This window comes from Fusarium coffeatum (assembly GCF_003316985.1).
Source record: "Fusarium coffeatum strain FIESC_28 chromosome Unknown BRIP53273_contig_40, whole genome shotgun sequence".
Lineage (NCBI taxonomy): Eukaryota > Fungi > Ascomycota > Sordariomycetes > Hypocreales > Nectriaceae > Fusarium > Fusarium coffeatum.
The window spans coordinates 976-22,237 of NW_022157837.1; the positions used below are offsets into that span (position 1 = coordinate 976).

The 21,262-nt window shown below is 48.9% G+C and overlaps 9 protein-coding genes across 9 annotated transcripts; 5 read left to right on the forward strand and 4 right to left on the reverse strand.

Annotated features, from left to right (window-relative positions):
• Nucleotides 1–1,478: 1,478 nt before the first annotated feature.
• On the forward strand, nucleotides 1,479–3,453 carry FIESC28_01672 (uncharacterized protein; the record flags this gene model as incomplete). The annotated part of the gene is made up of 4 exons (XM_031155822.1): nucleotides 1,479–1,997; nucleotides 2,064–2,262; nucleotides 2,320–2,408; nucleotides 2,464–3,453. 4 exons carry the CDS (start codon nucleotides 1,479–1,481, stop codon nucleotides 3,451–3,453), a joined length of 1,797 nt encoding a protein of 598 aa, XP_031020025.1.
• A 1,112-nt stretch (nucleotides 3,454–4,565) lies between these two features.
• FIESC28_01673 (uncharacterized protein) lies at nucleotides 4,566–7,733 on the forward strand (the record flags this gene model as incomplete). The annotated part of the gene is made up of 6 exons (XM_031155823.1): nucleotides 4,566–4,633; nucleotides 4,847–5,234; nucleotides 6,202–6,684; nucleotides 6,752–6,810; nucleotides 6,875–6,942; nucleotides 6,994–7,733. 6 exons carry the CDS (start codon nucleotides 4,566–4,568, stop codon nucleotides 7,731–7,733), a joined length of 1,806 nt encoding a protein of 601 aa, XP_031020026.1.
• Nucleotides 7,734–8,432: 699 nt separating this feature from the next.
• On the reverse strand, nucleotides 8,433–10,007 carry FIESC28_01674 (uncharacterized protein; the record flags this gene model as incomplete). Its single annotated transcript, XM_031155824.1, has 1 exon — nucleotides 8,433–10,007. The coding sequence occupies one exon, from the start codon at nucleotides 10,005–10,007 to the stop codon at nucleotides 8,433–8,435; it is 1,575 nt and encodes a 524-aa protein (XP_031020027.1).
• A 1,736-nt stretch (nucleotides 10,008–11,743) lies between these two features.
• On the forward strand, nucleotides 11,744–12,298 carry FIESC28_01675 (uncharacterized protein; the record flags this gene model as incomplete). Its single annotated transcript, XM_031155825.1, has 1 exon — nucleotides 11,744–12,298. One exon carries the CDS (start codon nucleotides 11,744–11,746, stop codon nucleotides 12,296–12,298), a length of 555 nt encoding a protein of 184 aa, XP_031020028.1.
• Nucleotides 12,299–14,776: 2,478 nt separating this feature from the next.
• On the forward strand, nucleotides 14,777–15,360 carry FIESC28_01676 (uncharacterized protein; the record flags this gene model as incomplete). The annotated part of the gene is made up of 3 exons (XM_031155826.1): nucleotides 14,777–14,900; nucleotides 14,973–15,190; nucleotides 15,235–15,360. 3 exons carry the CDS (start codon nucleotides 14,777–14,779, stop codon nucleotides 15,358–15,360), a joined length of 468 nt encoding a protein of 155 aa, XP_031020029.1.
• A 146-nt stretch (nucleotides 15,361–15,506) lies between these two features.
• Nucleotides 15,507–15,899, reverse strand: FIESC28_01677 (uncharacterized protein; the record flags this gene model as incomplete). Its single annotated transcript, XM_031155827.1, has 1 exon — nucleotides 15,507–15,899. The coding sequence occupies one exon, from the start codon at nucleotides 15,897–15,899 to the stop codon at nucleotides 15,507–15,509; it is 393 nt and encodes a 130-aa protein (XP_031020030.1).
• Nucleotides 15,900–16,416: 517 nt separating this feature from the next.
• FIESC28_01678 (uncharacterized protein) lies at nucleotides 16,417–17,082 on the reverse strand (the record flags this gene model as incomplete). Its single annotated transcript, XM_031155828.1, has 2 exons — nucleotides 16,417–17,017; nucleotides 17,069–17,082. The coding sequence occupies 2 exons, from the start codon at nucleotides 17,080–17,082 to the stop codon at nucleotides 16,417–16,419; spliced, it is 615 nt and encodes a 204-aa protein (XP_031020031.1).
• Nucleotides 17,083–17,542: 460 nt separating this feature from the next.
• On the reverse strand, nucleotides 17,543–17,859 carry FIESC28_01679 (uncharacterized protein; the record flags this gene model as incomplete). The annotated part of the gene is made up of 2 exons (XM_031155829.1): nucleotides 17,543–17,680; nucleotides 17,749–17,859. The coding sequence occupies 2 exons, from the start codon at nucleotides 17,857–17,859 to the stop codon at nucleotides 17,543–17,545; spliced, it is 249 nt and encodes an 82-aa protein (XP_031020032.1).
• A 2,041-nt stretch (nucleotides 17,860–19,900) lies between these two features.
• FIESC28_01680 (uncharacterized protein) lies at nucleotides 19,901–20,716 on the forward strand (the record flags this gene model as incomplete). Its single annotated transcript, XM_031155830.1, has 1 exon — nucleotides 19,901–20,716. The coding sequence occupies one exon, from the start codon at nucleotides 19,901–19,903 to the stop codon at nucleotides 20,714–20,716; it is 816 nt and encodes a 271-aa protein (XP_031020033.1).
• Nucleotides 20,717–21,262: the final 546 nt, after the last annotated feature.

Here is a 21,262-nt window from a genome sequence, read left to right on the forward strand (position 1 = left end):
TCTCGGAAGGGAAACCAAGTAAGCCAGTTGAGGTTTTAATCCAACTAGACCCCTGTATCCTTTAAGTATTCCCAAGAAGAATCCATTTGTTAGCCAAAGTTCCTATTAGTGGTTCAGTATTACGCCAAAAGCTGATTACCTTGCAAAGACCTGAGGTTAGCGTAACATTTACTCTAAATTATAATTTTATGGTAAAGATAGTTGAACTGCCAGATAGAGTTTATTGCGGCCAGTTGAAAACAAAAGGTACAAGTAAGAGTCCCCCGTTAGGGTGGGATCACATTCCGCAACATGGGCCGCCGTACGGGCTTGCACTGGGGACACCGTGGGAATTGCAAGTTGGATCTAATAGCCTCTTTTATTCGATTCTCGTGGTCTTCTATTATATCCCTTATGAATTTAGTTAGCATCTTTCTCCGACAAGGATGAAAGGAAAGAAAGGCGCACCTCATCCGACCCAGCTTCCAGGCGGATACCGCTCTCAGGACTATACAGTCCCCTCAGCCCGTATGGGAGAGACTCACTAACAGCTATAACATAGTTGGAAGAGCTAATTCAGTCAACTATGCTATCGCTGGAATCAAAGAAACGTGTACCGTGCCGCCGCTCAGGGGGGCAACTGCGATTATCAAAGTCAGTTCAGCCGTTGAGGGTTAAGTTTGAGGACTGAGCCAGCACACTCACCAGTGACTCTATGAGAGGTAGACCCATAGAAGGACTTCTTTAGATGTCATCTTCATCCTCTTCTTCGACACCAGAGAGACGTGGAACCTGCCAATGATTTCGACCGGGGTCATCGTTGTGCAGCTTAAGCACCGCGAGGAGGAACAAAAAGAAGAAAAACACAAGGGTGGCTCCATCCGAGTCAAGGCCTTCCATCTTGACGGTATATCGATCGATGAACGTATTATAAAAATAGGAAGTTTGTTTTTGCTGTTGATGATGAAGTTATGTTGGAGTGTCTGAGTGGTTGTAGGTACCAAGGATAGCTGACAGGGTTGAATTGGTGGGCAGCACTAACACTCGGTACTGCATTTTGAGAACCCACTAAGATATATGCGCAGCCCGTCTCATTCCCATTCTAATTCTAGGCTGCTCCCGCTGAGTCACCGACCTTTCTCCTCGCCCCGTCTGACAACAACAGTGAATCAACCAACATGCGCTCCTGGTAAGTTACTTCTTCTCTCGATTCTTTCCACACATTCCTACCTTCTCAAGCACTGACCATCCTATAAGATAGCTACTGATCTTCTGTGATTCACTGCCTTGTTTCTCCATCCTTTAAATATCGCGTCGGAGCACGCAACTGCTCATTCTTTTCTTCTTCCTTCAACATCTACAGGGCTCAACTTGGGAGTCACAAACACACATCGCATTTCTCTTTTGATTCCTCGTAACAAAAGTTTGTTCTCTTGTCTTTCTCATCTTGCTTCCTTCACTATCGCAAACTCGCGTATCCTTGCCCTACCACCGTCACTATGGGAGGCAAAGCACTCTCTCGTTTGGATCCTCCTCTGGAGACTCCTCGCATGCCCATGGAGACTTATCTTGTAGTCAAGAACCAACTCATTCGCACTCTTGCCCCAGCTTTCGGCTGGATCGACACGCCAATCGAAGGTCCTGGAAAGAAGGACTACGGCGACATCGACCTCATCGTCTCTGGCCTCATCGGCTCCGACATGCGCAAGGAAAGCATCCTCAATCTCGTCAACCAACTTCTTGGAGCCCAGGCTCAAATTACCGAGCCAGGAAGCGCCGTCGCTGCTCACTTTGCTATCCCTTGGCCCGAGGAACTCCCTTACCCTGAGGACTACGGAACACTTCCAACCGACGATTCTCATGAGCTCAACCAATCTACTACAACTCTTGGAGCCATCTCGCCTGGCTACAACTCTTCTTCTGATGTGTCGCGACCTCAGTCTGATGCGCATGGAACACCCGGTTCCAACGCTGAACCCCTTACGCTCCAAGAACTTCGAGACAAAGGAAAGACTATCGTGAGTAACTTCTATTGATTTTGTTTGCACATAGCATTAAAGGAACCAACTAACATTCACTCTCAGTTTCCCCTTGCTGCGGCCCGTCAAACTGCTCTCGTCCTTGCTCTGAATGAAGACAACTCTGGTGGAGGTCAAAGCTCGCAAGCAAACTTCTCCCCCAGCCCTGACCCAGGAACCTTCCCGTGCACACCTACATCTAGCAGCAAGAAGAACTCCACCTGGTCTTCCAAAAGCAAGCTCAAGACACGCCTTCCGCGATCTCGTAAGTGTCAAGTGTCTTACATTATTCATGGCTTACCGTGACTAACTGTCTGGCTAGCCTCCTTTTCTTCTCTGTCGCACCTTATTAGCAAGCTCGGTCACCCTGACCAGAACGCTGCAGATGGCACTGGCGATAAAAGCAAGACGGTAAAGCTATTACGGAACCTACAATAAGCTTACCATAGGCTAACTCCAATTGCAGGAGAAAACTGGATCCGCATTCCCAGACTCTATTTCAGGCCCACCGTCCGGTCCCTATATCCAGGTCGACGTCCACTTCTGTTTCGACGTTAAGGAGGCTAAGTACCTTCGATTTCATCAAGCTCATGGCGATATGTGGCAGCTCCTTGGATCTATCATCAAACCTTTCGGACTTACTGTGGACAACAAAGGGTTGTGGATTCGAATTCCCGAGGTTGAAATTGTCGACAAGAAGAGGGCCAAGATTCTTCTAACTTCCGTCCCGAACCAAATCCTGGACTTTATCGGCGTGCCAGTTCCCGAGTACTGGAGACCCTTCGCAGATGTCGAATCGATGTTCCGATACGTGGCCAAGTGCAACATGTTCTGGGTGGATCCCGACTATGCAATCGAACAAGACCTAGCCGCTGCTAAATCTAACGATCGACAGCGCATCTCCCACCGACCCGTGTACCGACAATGGATCACCGAATTCAAGCCCCGCTGCCGTGAACAAGGTCTCTACTCAAAGGTCCCCACCACCCGTGAGGAAGTTAGAGACAAAGCCTTTGAGACCTTCAAGATCGAAACCGACTACCACGAGCGACTCCGCGAGTTTATTTTCGAGACCCAGAAGACCGAAATCGTCAAGGAGATCAAGGCCATTTTCCCCGCCGTCGCGCAGCCAACGAACCAAAAGGCTGTCCAAATGCGCTCCCTTCACATCAAGGCCATGAGGGAGATCATCATCGAGGAGGCCGACGAGGGGCGCTACAACATTGTAGCGCCGGCCGGGCTCCGGCAACCAAACGGCCTGTTCAACATGGACCGGGTCTGCTCTTACGCCCGGTCCATCGCGGACGAGGTCGCGGCCGCCGTTGCCGCAGGTCTTTCCCGTGGCCGCCCCGCCGCTTGTGGTGGGTCTTCGGTGGTTCGGGCTCCGTCTGCTCCCCGGGCTCGGCGCCGGTCCTTCGGGGGACCCGCCAGCAACAGCCGATCGGCATCGGGATAGTGTCCCTCGCTGTGGAACATCCCGGAGGCCGGAAGGAACCGATCTGCGGATTTCTGATTTCTTTTAGGGTTGACATCTGGTGCCCAGAGGTGGGGGCTTTATAAAAAGTAGTTAATGAATGTAAATATTTTTGATGAACCATATGATATTAAACCATTGAATGATGTGATTTAGATCATGACTTGTGAGAATACGGGGTCGTGTGTTTTTGCACTTGAAAAATACCTTGCGCTGTGGGATTGGTTTTGTGATCTTTTAATTGACGAGATTGACGGGTGCGTATTTGAAAATAACTGTTCTTTGTTTGTTTGTCTTATTTCTCGTGGATAGGTGTCCAAGAAGATGAGTCCTCGCTGCAACAAGGCATCGAGGGTAACGGTCCTGAGCGACTCGCCAGGCCATCAGCGACCGTGTGATACTTCCCTAGCTCGGCAAGCATAGACCATGCTATTGGGATTCTGCATTGAGTGATCTTCGTCTTTCTTGGTACTTTGACCCTCGATGGCTTTCAGGTGCTTCATTCCAGTTTTCTTTTGTCCATGGTCCCAGTGATTGCTGAGGAGAGATGCTTCGACGCTGGGGGGTATTTCGCCGTAGCTGGACCATATTCGTAGAAAAGAAACTCTGGTGAAATACAAATGATATCGGATGAGCCGACTATGCTCTCCTGATTGAGAATGCTGGTAGTGTTGCACGTCTGAGCATGCTGACGATGATGTGTGGACCGTGTTTGCGATCGGGATTCATTGATCCCTACTGTGAATGAACAGAACAGGCCATTCGACATGGAAAGCAGCTACTGTATAGGTAGAGAATTAATCAGGTAGCATTCACAGATCAGGTTAATGAGTAAGATGCGTCTAGAAGAAACCTCTGGAGCCAAATTTAAATTAAATGGGGAGATAGTACTTTTTGTAGCCATGCCCCCTTGATCCTCCAAGTCCTCTAGCTCTAAATTGTCTTGTCGAAGGATCTACCATGCTGTCTGTACCTTGGGCTACGCGTGAAAGATAACAGCAGGTAGTCTTGCCAGCCTGGTAGGCTTAATTCCTGGCGAGATAAACTTCAATGGCGAAGATCTGTTGCAGTACTGAGCTCCGGCTCGTGCCGCCATGGGCAGACCTCTTCTCAACGCTCCTCTCAAAGTCGAAGACGTTAGCAATATCAGCCTCGAACTGAGGTGAAATCTGCTTAAGGTCTGGCAGCTCTAGTTCGGCAACTGAAGATGGCAAAGAACGCCTGTGAATCAAGGACGAGGAGGTTGATTACGACAGGATTTGACAGTCGACGGCAAAGAGGGGCAGGGTCCCCGCGTAGACAATATCGAGGCAGGCTCAGGGATGTTAAGCTGGATCCCCCTCTGTTCACACCTTTCTCTTACCGAAACTGTCAGGGGAGGGATTGAACTTGACACTGAGGAGGTAGCCGCTCTCTATGCTGCTCGCAGGGCCAATGCAACTGCGAATGGTAATGCCAGCTCCCGAGCACATCGTGCTAAAGAAAGGGCAAAGGATGAAACGGCCTACAAGGCTAAGGTTACCGCGACTAAGAAGGCATACGACTCCAAGAACCGCGATAGAGTCAATAAGAACAAGAAGAATGCGGTCGACAAGATAAAGGCAGCTGGAACATATTGCTGCAATATCTGCAATCTGTCATTTGCAACGCCCTTCGCCCTGAGTCTGCATACAACCCGGAAGGCTCGTGCTGACAAAGTTGCTGACATTGAAACCCCCCCTCCCAGCAAATATGCCACTCAACAGAATGCATACAGACAGTCTGTTATTGAAGCCGGCACTTATTCATGCACGCCCTGTAACAAGGCGTTTTCGTGCCAATCTCAGCTTGACCGGCATCTGGCAACTTCAATCCATGAGCGGCGAGCTGCCGCCTCTATCCCACCAACCGACTACTTTTTGGACGTATCGGTAACAACACTACAAAGTCTTACTGTGGCGAAAGGTCATGATATCGACAGATAAACCATCTCTATCCTAAGTCTTTAAAACGGTTAAATGTAAATAATACACAGGAATTGTGGGACTAAATCCTACTGACCAGATATCTGTCGTGGTTTCGAAATATGTCCCATGATTGTGTGTATCGGAGATTTGCAGGGCTCGTGTTCGAGTTTGGTCATCGTTTGCCCTGGTCATCAATGTTGCTCTATCAGGGCAATCCAGACCCTTTGACTCTCAAAAGAGGATGAGTCCCACGTCGTGATGAGCCAGAGGGCGAATTGTATATCGAAGAATGAGGTGTGAAGAAAGTGTAGTGATTCGATCTGTTTGAACGAAACAAGAAAGAAATCTGAAAGGGATGCGAACAGTATCCCATGTTGGAGTGATTGTTTCGATGTAGCAGACGTGGAGAAAGGGTCTCCCAGTCACCCTAATTTCCGGCCCGTTTGTGCGTTTTCTTCCCTTCCATTCACTTCCAACCTTGCTAGTTCGCACTCATTTCTTCCCACTAAATACCATCGACTGTTTTTACTTGAACCCTGACTTTCTCTTCCATCCACTTTACCCTTCTTGCCTCTTTGGCTTCCCGTCCTTCTTTCGATCCTTAATACCGGTAAGCTTTACTATCCACAGTCTCTCCAAGCCCGTCACGTTCCCTCGTGGTCTATCCAGATCACATTGCCATCTCTGTTCTCTCCTTTGATTCTCTTCTCCGTTCTCTGGCCAGAGACAGCAGCTCGAGACGTCAACCTCACCTTTGCGTCTTTTAAACTCATTCCGTCTACAGCTTCTCCCTTTTTTCATCAACAGCATCGAAGCTCCTCGACGGAACACCGTTCCATGTCCAGCTGGAAAGAAGAGAGGCATTGAACATCCCAACGAACAGTCCAAGGAGAAACCCAAGTCCGCAGCCGTCGAGATGCCTCGACGATCTGTCAAGGATCGCCTCTGCGATATGAAGGACAAACTCCGATCCACCGGTCGTCGATCCCAGGCCACTACCAGCAGTGAGCATCCAACCGAGTCTCTCGTATCTTTCGGGCAGATTATGTGGGAGGGCCATATGGCCCCTAGTCCTCCAGCTCTTGCGGGCAGTTCGTCTGGTCACGCCTTGGTTAATTCCCCAATTATCGACTCGACTATTGTCCGATATCATCTCGGCGACAGAGTCGTCATTCCGATAGTTAGTTGTGCTACTTCTCAGCCTGACACTCCAACTGGAGAGGCTGTTGAGCCAGACTGCCACCTCCCTGGTGCTGTACAGGGTGCTGTAAGGAACAGATCTCATCCGTCATCGATTCTACTCCCTTGAACCCTTGTACTAACAACCCCCTTAGGAAGCTTATCCCCAGAAGTTCACTCAGTCACGCTCCCTGAGAGGCGATCTGTTCGTAGTGTAAGTCCACCTATTATAGTCCGCCTCTTCTTCTATTACTATACTAAACAAAACTTCTTTTCAGGCCTTCTCAGCTTTATCAAGTCAGAGCCCAGGGGCATGAGTTCATGATTCTCAACAACGTGTTTGATGGTCAGCCAGGCTAGGGGTTTCTGCTGCACTCAAACATTCCGGATATTGGAGCTGACGTCTTGACTCTTCTCCTCGAGATCCATCTGACTCCCAGTGGTCTCGTCGGTCACGAGGATGGAATGAACCTCCTCCTCCTCCTCACTACACTGTCCTTCGTCTATGCACAAGGCATGATAAACGAGGTCGACAAAATCAAAAACACGATGTACCGCTACATCGTGCTACGAATGTTTTACCACAACCCTCATCACGGCACTTTCTCTCTTCGTAAAGCTCCTGGAGACTACTTCAAGTTCCGCTCCGAAGAGATCTATCGCGCTTGGGTTCTTGTGGGTAGCAATGAGCCACGAAGTGTCCTCTCTCAGGATGTTCTCGTAGACATGTACATCTGCATGGTTCAGGAGAAGTGGTGGAGCGATCTGACTCGCAACTACAGTCAGGAGTTCACCGCCCACCTTATTCGCAAGTACCAGGAGGCTGAATATGATCTCAAGCACAAGTTCGAAAGCATTTTCAAGAAGTTTTCTGATCTCACGGCTTTCGGAATGCACCCATGGATGAGGGAGGCTTCGGACTCCTCCGATTCCGAAGCGGCCAGCCAACAGCCCAGTCCGGAGACAGTTTCCGGCCCCTGGCAAGCCCCTGCTGATAATCAGCTGTTCTTGCAGCCTCCTGTTGCTTTCTCCGACAGCTCTGTCAGCACTAGACGTCGTCATCGTCACGTTCGCCGAGAGACCTCCGTCATGCAAACTTCTCACCAGCCTATCGACCTGATCGATCCGACTGAATAGGTCATCTATTATGACCCCTGGTCGCCGGGGCTATGAATAGAATGCCCTGAGAGGTTGGATAGAGGGGTATCTGTCTTAGGTTATCCCAGGTCTATAGACCCGGTTTCGGAGTGATGGATGCTTGACTCTAAGGCAGAATATGTTACATGTTGTTGAGAACAGATGATGGGAAGATCAGAAGAACCTGATAATAAGGTTTCCATCTTGAATTACACTTTTCAAGCACTGTGATTCCAATGCTCACGATCAGAGGAACAACGACCAGAAGATAAGATTTCCACCATGAATTACAAATGGACAAGGACAAGGGGATTATGATGGTTCTTTTCAGGATGATAGGATTGTATCGAGGCCGAGATATTGGAAACGATAAGATAGAGAACCATAGCCCCGTCCATAATTCAAAAGAGCCCTCGGCATTGTCGCTGTACCACTGACGCCACTACCTCTACATCTACCTAGTGATACTTCCATCTTGAATTACACTTTCCAAGCATCCTCTACAGCTACATACAAATAGCCGCCACAGGACTATTGTATTGGAAATTCTGACCGCCAATATCACAATAGATTTAGTGACTTTATGTCAGTTTAGATGAGCCTTTCACACTACTTTTGATGATATCCTAAACCTCAGGTAGCCTTTGTGATGCCCTCATTTCGACGCCCTCCTTTCCTCCATTTGAAACCGTATTCATACTATGCTTCAACCCATTCCAACTTCAATTCTGGCCACTGCCAAAGGTTATCTTCCATCTGAGAATTATCGTCCAGATATAGGTTGGCAACACCCAGAACCGTCTCCTCTATTCCTTCGATCTTCATCAAACGAGGAAAACGCTTCTCATTATGCTGCGTCAACTCTTCCACGTGGCTATCCACGTCTTTGTTTTCTCCCTTGACATATCCATAGAGGCATAGATACTCCAGATTAGGAGGCAATGCATCGATTAGTCGAAATGGAGGTTCTTTTCGTTCATACCACGCTCCGAACATAGCATTGAGATTGAGGCTCAGGTGCGTCATGGCGGTAAAATCGTGCAGAGAACCAATTGTGAAACCATAAGGCCGATCATCTGGAATATCCTCCTGCCAAAAAGGAAGTGTACTTGATTCTTTATCAAGCTTGAAATACTCCTCGCCACTCTCCGCAAGCTCCTCAAGCATACTATTTTCCCAAGAGGGAACGTCCGAAAAATCAAGGTCCGCGACGTCGAAGTCCAAAACTTTCAAAGTGCTTCGGTGTTGATGCAGACTTTTACCAACGGTTTGAGGCCGCATGTTCCAAGCTCCTAAATACAGGTGCCACAAACCACCTTGGGAAACTCGGAGTTCTTCGAGGACTTTGGATGAGCGGATCATCTTGCTAAGCGTCGAACCTGAAATTTCAGAGTGGTCTAGATGGATCTTTTTGATATTGGTTGTTCCGGGTGAAACCAGGTCGTTGACTTCTTGTTCCATGACACCCTCCATGCTTAGACTTTCCATGGCTGGCAGTTTACCAAAGTGTCTGACATACTCAAGGAAATCCACCTGCTCGTACACTCTGTTATCCAAAGGATGTTCCTTAAAAAATTCAACAGACTTGAGCTGCTGTAACCCAAACCGGTTAAGTTTTCCATAGTTGTTTTTGAGCAGATACTCTCTGAGGAGCGTAGGAAAATCAGCTACACGTAGCACAGATACCTTCTCACAAAGAGAGAAGATAACGATGAGTGCAGCAACAGCAAACGCTCTTTCATTGTCGTCAAAGTCCTTTGCTTTCTCCGAGACTTCACCCAACCAATATTTCTTCTTCCAAGTCAAAGCTTCAACGATCTTAGTCGTTAATGGATCTCCGAGGCCAAGAGAAGTAACATGCCTTTCAAGGGTCGAGTGAGCCTCGTGATCTAGTTGACGATTGGGGCGCTTTTCGTTTAGTTCCTCGCCACCCTCTTGGCGGACGAGATCATCGCTTTCGTCGTGAAGACAGGCATAATAGTGTGGCCAAGCATATGTGTCAACGATGACCTCACGCAGAGAGTTTGCCTTGTTTGGGTCGGTGATGTACGAGAGGATGAGAGGGTACAGTTTTTCGATATCATCTCGGCCAATGACTTTGATGGTTTTGTAGGCTGGAGGCAAGGATGAGGTGAAGTTGGAGTAGAATTGGTATGAGGGAATTAGGTTGTCGATCTGAGAAATGCCTTGAGCGTGACATGGTCTCACGATGTTTGATAGTGTTGTGAAGTAGAGAGCTCTCAAGGCCAATGGTCTTACCCTGGAGCAGAGCATTTTCGATGTCTGTTTTGGAGTTGTATCCTCGCAAGTGAGGTCATTGTGAGATTGTGGGCCTGGCCAGTAACGTTACTGACGATCACGAACTGAGATTAATCCATAATTCCGCGATAAGTTGTTGTTATCCCAACGCTAGCTGGTAGCACTAATACTATTCCAGTCGACAACAATATACGGCTGACTATATTCGAACCCTGCAGATACCACCAATGTATGGATCGACTATCATTTCTTCTTGGAGAGACAAATCATTCAACGAGTGTTTGCAATTGGAACATCATGAGGCCTGCAGAGGACTGTTGTCCTTGAATACGGACAGATCGACGCCCATTTCTCGTATTTTCTGAACTAAAATGCTTGGATTATGCAGATCTGTGCCTGAAATACATAAATTACCCTGCATAATAAGTCTTGGACAAAAACACGATAAAAAATACCTGGCGAATGATTTCCTTATTTTGGCGCATTATAGCTGAAACCCCGTTGACCCACCGCCAACGTCCTTGTATCTTGCCCTGTCGATTCATAATTCATGTCAACGTCAGGTCATTAACTGACCAAGGCATAAAGACACCGCCCATAGTTGGATACCTCTCTTCCTTGGATCATCGTCGTTGTTACATTTGCCCAGAGGCGAAAAAGAAAGAAGAATTCCGCCGTTAACCATCTTGGCGGTCTCCAGTGACCTCACCGTAGAATGCTGGGCCCTTAACACAAGGTATTAATCATTAGTCACTTCGGATGGACTCCAGATGAAGCGATGGACCCGGATCGTGGAGATGGGCAGGAAAAAAAAAGGAGAACCTGGACCTGGACCTAGACTCTGTCGCCCGATCGATCAACAGATACAGCCCCCAATTTTTATCCCAACATTTACTATAGTAAACCATTCTTGCATGAATGTTTTGGTGATGCTGTCTAGCTGTGCATTTACGACTGACTATTCAGATCAATTAATTGTCCGTGTTGCGGCACTTGTCTTGTCAAAGCTCTTGTTAGCTTGATCTGTCTTGATCGTTATGACGTCTATTGCCAAGTAGGGGGCAAGTTAAGGTATCCGTAGACTACCCAAGTTAAGGTAAGTTTAGGGAGACAGAGACCGATTCTAGAAAAGTCGGTGCTGCTAAGAATAGCTTTCAAGGAAAAATCTGGGGCTGCCGCTGGCATGAAGTCCCCAATTTTATCCATGCCATGCCAGCACTCAGAGCTCTCAGGGGCCGCCAGCAAACTTGAGCCTCGGCCATGCCGTCTTGAGGAGCTCAATGCAATGCGGTGACATTTTCAACGTGTGTAATTGCGAGGTTCTCAGGTGTTTATTGCAGTCGGGTCCTTTCGCCTAGCTGGGAGGGCCCTGGTTACCGTTGCACCACGGTCCACCAGCCAAGACCTTCCCCATCGAGGCCTATCCACCATCTCGTATTCACGGTCTCCGCAGGGCAACATTGAGATCATGGATGGCAATTACTCTCATTGCAATGCAATGATTGTACTGCGCCTCCAAGCTCCCCCGCCCGCGGAGCGTCGGGCGTTGTGAGGTAACTGCCGGGGCCGATCCCCTAGCTATGACATGACGGGATTGAACAGCTTCAACATCTATATAAGACCAACAACATCAGCCTCTAGTCTACCTTTCTTCACTCACTACTCACTCACAATCATCTCAATCACTCTACAACTACAACTCAAAAACCACTTTTAATTCTTTAATTAAAACACCAACCACAACCGCCAACATGCAGTTCAAGAACCTCATCGTCCTCGCTGGCCTCGCCGCCGCCGCCCCCAACCCCGATGTTGTTACCTTCAAGGGCACTGTTCTTCGTTCTGCCAGCCCTATTCACCACCAGCCTGTTCAGGCCTCCATGAACGGCCTTGCTGTCAAGCTCGACAACCAAGGCGCCAGCTGTGACCGCGGCGCCAAGGAGAACGACGCCACCTTCACACTCAACAAGAAGACCGGCGAACTCCTCCTCTACTCTCGCTCCAACCCTCGTCAACAGCTGTACACTGACCGAAGCGGTATGGGCCAGGGTTTCCTGGGATACCGAACTGGTGCTCAGCCTCTCTGCACCCGTTGTGAGCAGAACAAGTGGGCTATCAACAAGGACGGCCTCCTCCAGTACGATGGCGTCAACTACCGCGCCTGCCCTCAGGAGGACGGTTCTTACACCCTTTGGGTCAGCAACGTCTACAACCCCGGTGGTAACAAGGACTGTGTTGCCGCCTCCATCGTCACCTCCAAGGTCGACGAGCCCGTCGGCTGCCTCTACTCCCAGCAGGGCCAGTAAATTCTGGGCTCTGAAGCTTCGAAACGTTCTTCTTAGAACGACTTCTATTTAACGTCTCCGAGATCTTTGAGATTTCGGCGTGATCTTCACAATGCATATATTGGCGTCATGTTTTGGTTCAGTAGAGAACATTGATATAGAGTACATATTCAATTTGACAATTGCATGATTATGCAAAAACACTTGTTACTCATCATTTGTGAATGTAAACAACAGTCTTTCTTGAATCCTGAATTATAGATAATGTGCTGGCAATGCCAACGCGCAGTCCAAGTCTTACAACTCACTGCCAGGCAGGTTGGTAACAAAAGAGTAGCACACTAAAACTTAGGCTACAAAAATAAAGTAACATGATCTAAATGCTTCTCTAAATTGGCATAAGGTAACTACGCTATTTCGTCTCATGCGTCCAGCAAAGCTTATTCTATTCTGGACAACCCGCGCATGAATATCGATCTTCCCATTCCAGGTACGATCGCCCTGGTAATTAGCGCAGTTTGACCCTGGAAAACGTTCCGTAGCTAGCATAGGTTAGTGACATTCATTCTAATGCAACCTGCGCTGGGGGTTCTTATTACTGTTGCAAGATCAGCAAAGCGCAACGGTTACCGCGCGCAAAAGGAAAGCTACGGCACAAGTCTCAACCATCTGCAGAATAATGCAAAAAATGGAACCTGCGTACTCGCAGGTGGCTGGATCTCTCCCGCCGGGAATTGAACCCGGGTCTCAAGCGTGACAAGCTTGCATACTGACCACTATACTACGGAAGATGAACTGGCTGAGCCAATTGTAGCTGGGGATTTGTTGAGGTCGAGTGAGCATTTGTAAATTATATACCCAAAACGTCTCTGAGGTTTCTAGAATGGCGCTTTTAGGTTCCAGACGCAACAACACTTTACTACACTCATCCGACAAACCATATGATTTATTCTGATGAGAATTAAATGCCTCGCTTTAAGTCGTACTTTCAGCTTTGTTGTCACTGGAATCTGTGAGACTTTAATCCTTCATTTTTGTTTGCAGATTGTCATGCACAACCATGACCGCAAGTGGCTGTCCCTTACCACAACTTTCGATCACAGAAGCCATCGGGTCTCATTTCGTTTATACGCAAACAAGATATAGATGATAAAGGTATAAAGAATGTTTGGTTCGGTTCACTGAGACAATTCTGAGTGAGCCAGCCCATGCGTCAATCTTTCCACAACGAATGATGCTGCCTGTGAGGTAGAAGCCTGCTGCGTTTAGGTAAGAATCTTCTAAAGTCCTGTTCGTGATTCTGAGCACCGATTCACTTCGGCAGTCTAGAGGCACTACAATAGATAACTCATACGGGATCGGATCATGGGAAATTTATGCGAGAAGTGCCAAAGTACTCTTTTGCGTATTCGTACACAGATTCGAAATAAGCCAGACAAATACCCGGACAATTGAATTTCGTAGCTATCGTCCGACCTTTTATATCCATAGCGAGACTACCAAGCTCTCTTTTAAAGGCCCTCGATCTGCCCGGAACTAAGACAAAAGAAAGGGGTGGCTTGATGACCATCGAGTTTTCTGATAGTCACTGAGGCCAACCAAGCACGAAGGAACCCAGCTGATGGATTGTCACTGCAGAGTTTCTGATGACCGGACATGTAGATGTAGGACTAGACAGAAGTCATTTCCTCCTTCAAGGTCTCGCTTCTTTTTCAGGCAGGAAGTCATGGGAACCGGTGACTTTCACAAGCACTGCTCTTTGATATCTGCTAGAGCGAGAACTTGGTCGAACAACTCGCTGTGTTTGTTTCTTCAGGTACTTTGATATATCCTAACATAAGGGTGTTGTATATCCTATTTCTCCTATGACCGTTCTTGTGTATCTGGAGACCCAAGATCAACTTCCATTCTCAGATCAAGCGAGAAACGGGAAACCAAATACTCGAGTACTCAGATCACTCCGTAACCAATAAATGATCCATCATAGAAATTGTTTCTGGCAGACGTATGAATGTCGTGACCTATGTATATGTAGCATTGTCCCTTTTCTCCTGCCTATACACTGTCTCTTTCTTCTGGGTCAACTGAGGCCAAGATCTTAGACGGCTGCTAGACTTATGGTTTTTATCTTGGACGGGTAGTCATTAGCTTCCAATTACTGGTAGAGTCCCGCTCGCAGGCCTTCGCGACTGATTCATCTATTGTCTATTGAGGAAGGAGTCTCCCTGCCTATTCCCTAAATTACTCGCCCCGGTTCCCAGACACGTGCTATTGGAGTACTGCCTTGGGCGCCCACCCAGGAGAGAAATCTCAGAGCTCTTCCTCCGCAACTTAAATTTTGACAGTGACACATCTGAGGCTGCCTGCGAAGCGTACTCAACAAACTTACACTTTTCATCACACAGCTGCTCTACCTCCGCTGTGTCTTCTCTAGCACATCGAACCCTCTATTTCTCTGTTCTCCGTACCATTGTCCCCTTCCGAATTTCCTTGAGAGCCATGGAGTCCGAAACTGCATCTGTTGAGTGGGAGTGGCCAGAGTACGATGGAAACATGGACATCGATGAGCCTGAGCCGGAACTTTTTGTTCCAGAGGAAGAGCCCCCGGTCCCCGATATCCCCTGTAAGTCACTTTTACATACCAACTGGGTTCTTTACGCTTCACTTCCAATTAGTGTTTCTGACAGTAGTTTAGGGCAAGAGCTGCAAGAGCTGCAGATCGTGAAGGAGAAGAGGCTGTGCGAGTTGAGTCGTGAGATCCATCAAGGCCCTTACTATACTTCCCTCCCAAACTCGGAGGTAGATTGGTCCCTTGAGGGCCGAATCGTTTGTCGGGTTGTCCGGTGCCCATTCTATGGGCATGAGTTTCAGCTGACCAACTTCCGGAAACACTTGCATAGCACGATGCACAGAGTAAGTACATCACTAAGTCAAATCCTTGCCTAACATCTTTCTAGCGACTGGACGAATGGTACGAGTCTGAGGTCGCGGTCCCTTCCCCCAGCCCAGAGCTTAAGAGCCCAACCCCTGAGCGGCGCGGTGCTGGAGTTCTTCCTCCGCCAACCTCTCCCGTCTCTGCTTAGGATGCAGAGATACCAGGTTCTGAGCCGGAACGAGAAGAAGAACGTCGAAGGCTCGGACGGGGGGAGGATCGGCAAAGGCGTGAGGAAGAACTCCTCACCAATTCACCACCACGACCCGCACGCAACACGTCTGGAGAGTCAACCACTCAGTAACTCCATCTCCAAAGCACCCATCCAACGAATCCAAGCCCAGTAATCCAATGCCCAGCAGCTTTGTACCTAAGCTCATCACCTCCATTCATCCAAACAACTAGCCCATCGCCAATTCTCACAACCGACAAAATAGCTGAGAAAGCCGTCACAGCGCTTTCGTTTCCTTGCCATTGAAGCGCCATCAACGTTGCACCATAGGAGATCTCACGCAGGCCTTTGAAATACATGAGCGGCGATACAAAGCCGGGTTCAGTGGGTGTTTTGCCAGGTTCGAGAAGAAGACCAACATGGCCGTACTCTGCTCGTGGTGAGAAGAGAGCCATTATACCGCGGCCAACGCATGCGGCACCCAGGATGTGGGCAGGTATTGATGAAAAGGTTGTCATTTTTGATGCAGTGCGTAGGTGGGCTGAGTCGGTGGTCCGGCGAGATGTTGGGTAGTCGAGGTTCCGAGTTGAGATGCCAGAAATGGACGCGAAGGATCAAGGGACTATGGAGTCTGCTTACATGAGGGTCACTAGGTCAACGTCACTACTGGGAATTAACAATACTCTCCTCTAAGGTTTAGAACTAGGAGGATAAATGGTCTAAATACTGATCTGAACTGGCAAAAAAAGAACAGTCAACCCATCTCGTCTCTCATATTTAGCGTCCATTTCTGAGGCTGCCCTGATGCGACGGTGCGGTAGACAAGAGCTGCATCCTCACTGCAGAGTAAGTGCGAATCCGAGCGCTCAAATTTTCGTAATTTCTATTGTAGTTCATTGAAGTCTTCGCTACTCTGACTTTCGTTTTTGACTTGGCCCGACAAATTTCGCCGCTTTCCTCTGTCTCTCTTCCATTCGTTTATTGGTATCACAAGGGTTGACTCCAACCTCAAACCCAGAGCCGCTTTCCATATCTCTACTCGGTGGGCATCATCCACAACCCATCGCCCAGGTAATGCGCGTCCTCAATTACAGGCCCCTTGCCCTTGGCCTTGACCTCCTTCGTTCCTGCGACAAGTGTTCCAACGGCACACGCCTCTTCCTTGCCCTCGGCTATGACGACCACAGGTTCGCCTTTAACCAGCTCTCTGCTCCATCGGAAATCGTCTTCCATCTTCTGTTCCATCTCCTTGCCCTCTTGCACACCCTCGGGTGAGCCATCGGCGGGTAGTCTGCCACCGGGAGAGGTAAGTCCAGGGGCCATAAGGGTAGCGCCGGAGAGGACGAAGCGGATAGCACCACGGTCAATGCGAATGCTAGGGAAGGCCTGAGGGAATCGGTGGACGAGGCGCAGGTGAGGAATGAGGATGCCTGTGAGGTCCTGTTGGTAGAAGATAGGTGTCGAGTCGAGGACGTAGAGGGTGTTGCGGTCGGTAAGCTTCATGCTTGAGAGCGAAGCCTTCTTGGGCATAATCTCGTCAATGTAGGGGTTGAGGAGGGGGTATGTGTCGAGGAGGTTCTGGCGAAGAGATCGCTGGACGGACGACTTAAGCTTCTGCTTGGGCGAAGGCTGGATTCTGCGATGAGGTTAGCTACCAGCTTGAGAGGTTTGATCGCGGGGCATGTACTCTTTCTTGAACATAATTGCGGTCTAACGACTGTGCCGGGAAGAATGGAAAGTAGTTGATGTAAAGGAAATGTCTGAAGCGCTGATGAACAGAAGATATATAAAGGGTAAATGAAGTCTCGTCGAAACTATGTAGAGTCGGGTCTTGGTGGGGTGGACAGTTGGAGCTGGGAAAAGTCAAGTCGACGAGTGCCCCGCGGCATCGGGCGTGGCGGGGTAAATTTCGAGATGCAATAAGGGAGGTAGACCAGTTCTACTTGGCGATGGCATTCATTCACGACACAACACAGCAGCTTATAAAACGGATTCACGAGGTAGATTTAGCAGTAGAAATTTATGATTCTGTTATTATCTTGCGCCTTTGCTATTGCGGGCGAATCCTGTTCCCATTCGTAATCGTTACCGTACATTAAACCTTTGACTTATCGCCCCATAATGAAGCATGAAGGGAGGGGTCGTGTAAATGCAGCACCATTTATCCCTTGACAACATGTGAGACAGTTCCGTCATCCTTGAGGTGGACGTTGAGTCGATCCTCCTTGAAGTCCTTTGTGACCATCATTCCGGGCTCGATAACACGCGTCTCCTGGGGGAGGTCTCGCTTGGCAAACACCTATGTCCCGACACATTAGCATCGTGCTTCTACGGAGGAAGTATGAGATGTGCAAGGTGAAAGCTTACCGTCTCAGTGGATGACTCCTCATCAGAAAGCTTCTTTCCGACGAGCTTGTTGGTCCATTCCTCGGCCTTGTCGCCAGAAGTTGAGTTGATACCGGGAACGACGAGAGGCATGATGTGTGGTTTTGTAGGTTTCTTTTAGGTGGTGTTTTGTGAAGTTAAATCGGTAGAGTTCAGTGGAGTTATAGAACAAGAGGGAGAGACTTGAGGTCGAATTGCTTGCTTTTATACATAAAGCTTGATGTATTACCACGAGGCGAAAGCAGGAAGCTCAAGCCCAAAAGTTGATGACGTAGACTCACATGGTCATTCCCCAGATTCACTTCGATTGGCTGCTCAACAAACGTAGGAAGCATGACGTGCGTGTGCAAGAGAAGGAGGGGGTTTGACATTCTATTCATTCAGATCTCGGATATTTTTTTGATCGAACATCTCTTGGTTGTACGGGTCTACAGCGATGATGTGTCTTGGCATGAGGTTTATGGTTTAATGCTTCGCTGTCAACCTCAGGTGCAGGGCACTGACCACTAAGCCCCTGAACATCACCATTCTGCACTGTAGAAAGAATAGGTGGTCACCTCTATTCGGGTTGTTCCGATCGTATATCCTGACAATTGAATATCATCGGAGAGTATCATGATTGACGTTGACGCGCGACTGGGTAGGCCAAGCCTTTTAATATCGAGATAGAGGCGTTGAGAGGCTTCGGGAAGCGCGACAGGGACCCATTTCAGCTTGCGCATCCCAATGGACCCAGTCAGCCCAGCCCATGAATGTAAGCAGAGGCAGTGTAAGCATGAAATTTCTGACCGCCAATACAAGGTCAATTCTTTCCTTACAACAATTATTCTTTCCGATCAATGCTTGGACATTTTTGTTAGGGCGGTCGTCTGATGTTTTCTCCCAGGAAACAGCCAGACTCCAAATTGACCAGTTCAGTCTGAAACAATCGAGAAATGAAACCAATTGTTGTCAATGTCTATCATTCTCCTTCACCCCACAACCGTCGTCACACCAGCCAGTAAAACCCATGTCGTTTATTGGTCGTTGCACCGCCATGTCGTTAGATGCGAACGAGCTGGAAATCCGCCATTTCAGCCACTTGAATCAGCGCTTGCGGGCTTCTTCGTGCTTACTGTACTCATGCGCAAGGGTTCGTCCCAGGTTTCAGTTAAGAAGTAGAATGAAATACCATAGCAACATGTCACCAAGGCGAGGTGCACTCATACAAGTATTGGTGCTTTATACTAAGAATTATACAGTACTGTAGATATGTCTCATGTTGGCATCTACAGCCTCTCTTTGTCTTGCATGCCCAGCCCAGCCAGTTCTATTCATGGCTAGTGGATTTCTTTCTACAACAGAGGATGGACGTTAGTTCCCACTGCATGCCTGCACCATCAGCACAGCAGTGTATCTGCCGTCATCCTGGGCTTGCAGCTGGACTTGAAGAGGCAGCATCTGCACGTGTCTGTCATCACCAATGGATATATACTCAGTATCAGATTCGAGATGCATGCCTTCACGTTGAAGACATTCCCAGTGGTTCGAACACAGCCCTAACATCGCGAACAAAGACGCCAATCTCCAATCCCCAATGCAATTCAACCCTACCCACCAAGGACCCTCAATCTCTTCTCTCCATCTAACCCCTTTCTGGTTTAGCCCATTGTGGCTCATAAGGATCCGTCTCCTCATCTCCCCTTTTTTTAGCACAAGCACGCTGTAAGATCCCCATAATAATAATAACAGTGCCAGTGCCGTACTGTAACGCTCTCTTCCCTCTCTTCCCAGGCCCAGTAAGCAACGCAAAAGCCCAGCCCCAAAGCAAAGGCCGCCTCACCTCCCCTGGCTCCTGCCTCTGACTTGCGAGCCCGTCTGCTTTTTTCTTCCAAGGTTCAGCCCAATAGAACGGACGGATAATCCCTTCCCATTCGCTTTGCTTCGTTTCGCTTTCTTTCTTCCCTCCTCTTCCTTGTTTCCTTTCTCTCTTCATCCCCATCAACCATCAGAACCGCCTCCCCTTTTCAGGATTGAGCGTGCGTGTCTTGGACCGTATTCGTTACCGACAACACACTTAAAAGAGCTTGCTGGGCATTCTCTCGACCGCCACCTCACCCCGTCGAAAAAAACAACAAAACCGTTCACCTCCAATATGCGATTCTCAACTGCCGTCCTCTTCGCTGGCAACGCCCTCGCTGCCGTCCAGCAAGAATGTCTCACAAACCACAACGAGGACCTCGCCGCCTTTGCTGACTGTGCCAATAAGGGTGCTCTCTCTTTCTGCCTCTCCAAGCTCAAGGAGACCGACGAGGCTTCCCTCAAGACCTGCTACAGCTCTGCCGGCTGCTCCGACGAGGATGCCGCCCGTGAGGCTCACTACACAATCGAGCGATGCTCCGAACTCGCCAAGGCCGGCGAGCTGAAGAAGCGCTACAACGCCGCTGTCATGCCGACCCTGATTCCCGAGGCCGCTGGCATCACCGATGCTCCCAAGCCTACCGGTGAGCTCAAGCTCAAGAAGCGTGCCGACACCTCGAGAGGAGAGGCTTGCTTCGACACTTTCAGCAAGTCGACCAGCCAGTGCGATCTTGAGACCGTTTCGGATAAGACTCAGACTGCCACCTGCTACAGCACCGAGATCAAGACCAGCACATGCAAGAGCACTGTTATCTGCACACTCGACGCTTCTGCTGAGGACCTTTGCATGACCAAGAGGGAGATGGACACCGCTGGTATCATCATCGCCATTGTCTTTGCCGCCTCAGCCGCTGCCATGTTGGGTTACCTCACCTTCATGTGCTGCCGTGACCGCAAGGAGCAGAAGCGCCTTGTCGCCAAGGCCGAGGCTGTTTCTCTTGCCCGTGCCGCCACAAAGAAGCAGCGCGCTGCTCAGCGCCAGCCTCTTGTGCGCAACGCTTCTGGTCAGTCCGCTCCCGGTGGCGGCAACCCCTTCCAGGACCGAATCTAGGCGGAACGGTCCCGTCGGGGGAGAGCTTTGGGAACAAGACAGCTGCAGCCAGTATTCGAAGAGGGTCCATACCCAAACTGAACTTTTCCTCGATACGACAGCGGGCTGTCTTGTTTCCGGCACTCTATATCTTTATAATGCCTGTGTGATTGCCAGCGCGGGGAAAACATCCGAGGCTTAGAAAACCCTCAGAGCCATGGATAACGTCTTTTTTTGATACCTTGATATCAGGCCCGGGGGAACAAACCTTACATGACATGTTTGAGTATTTCGGAGCAATGGGAAAGGATAAAGTCTGCTACTTTATTGGAGTGCGAATGTATCTATTTTATCTACCTTACGAACGGGGACGGAGCTAGACGTTGAATTAAAGTATTACGTGTACTTCCATTTTGTACATTTGGCCGTTCACATGTTGCCCGTTGTGGTTTTTTGTAACGGTCCCATGCGGCACGCAACTTACACATGAAGTCAAGAGTCGTAACGGGTGGAAAGGCGTGTTGCTCGGTCGGCGAGTTCAGCGCCTCGAAAGTTGATCTGCCAAAC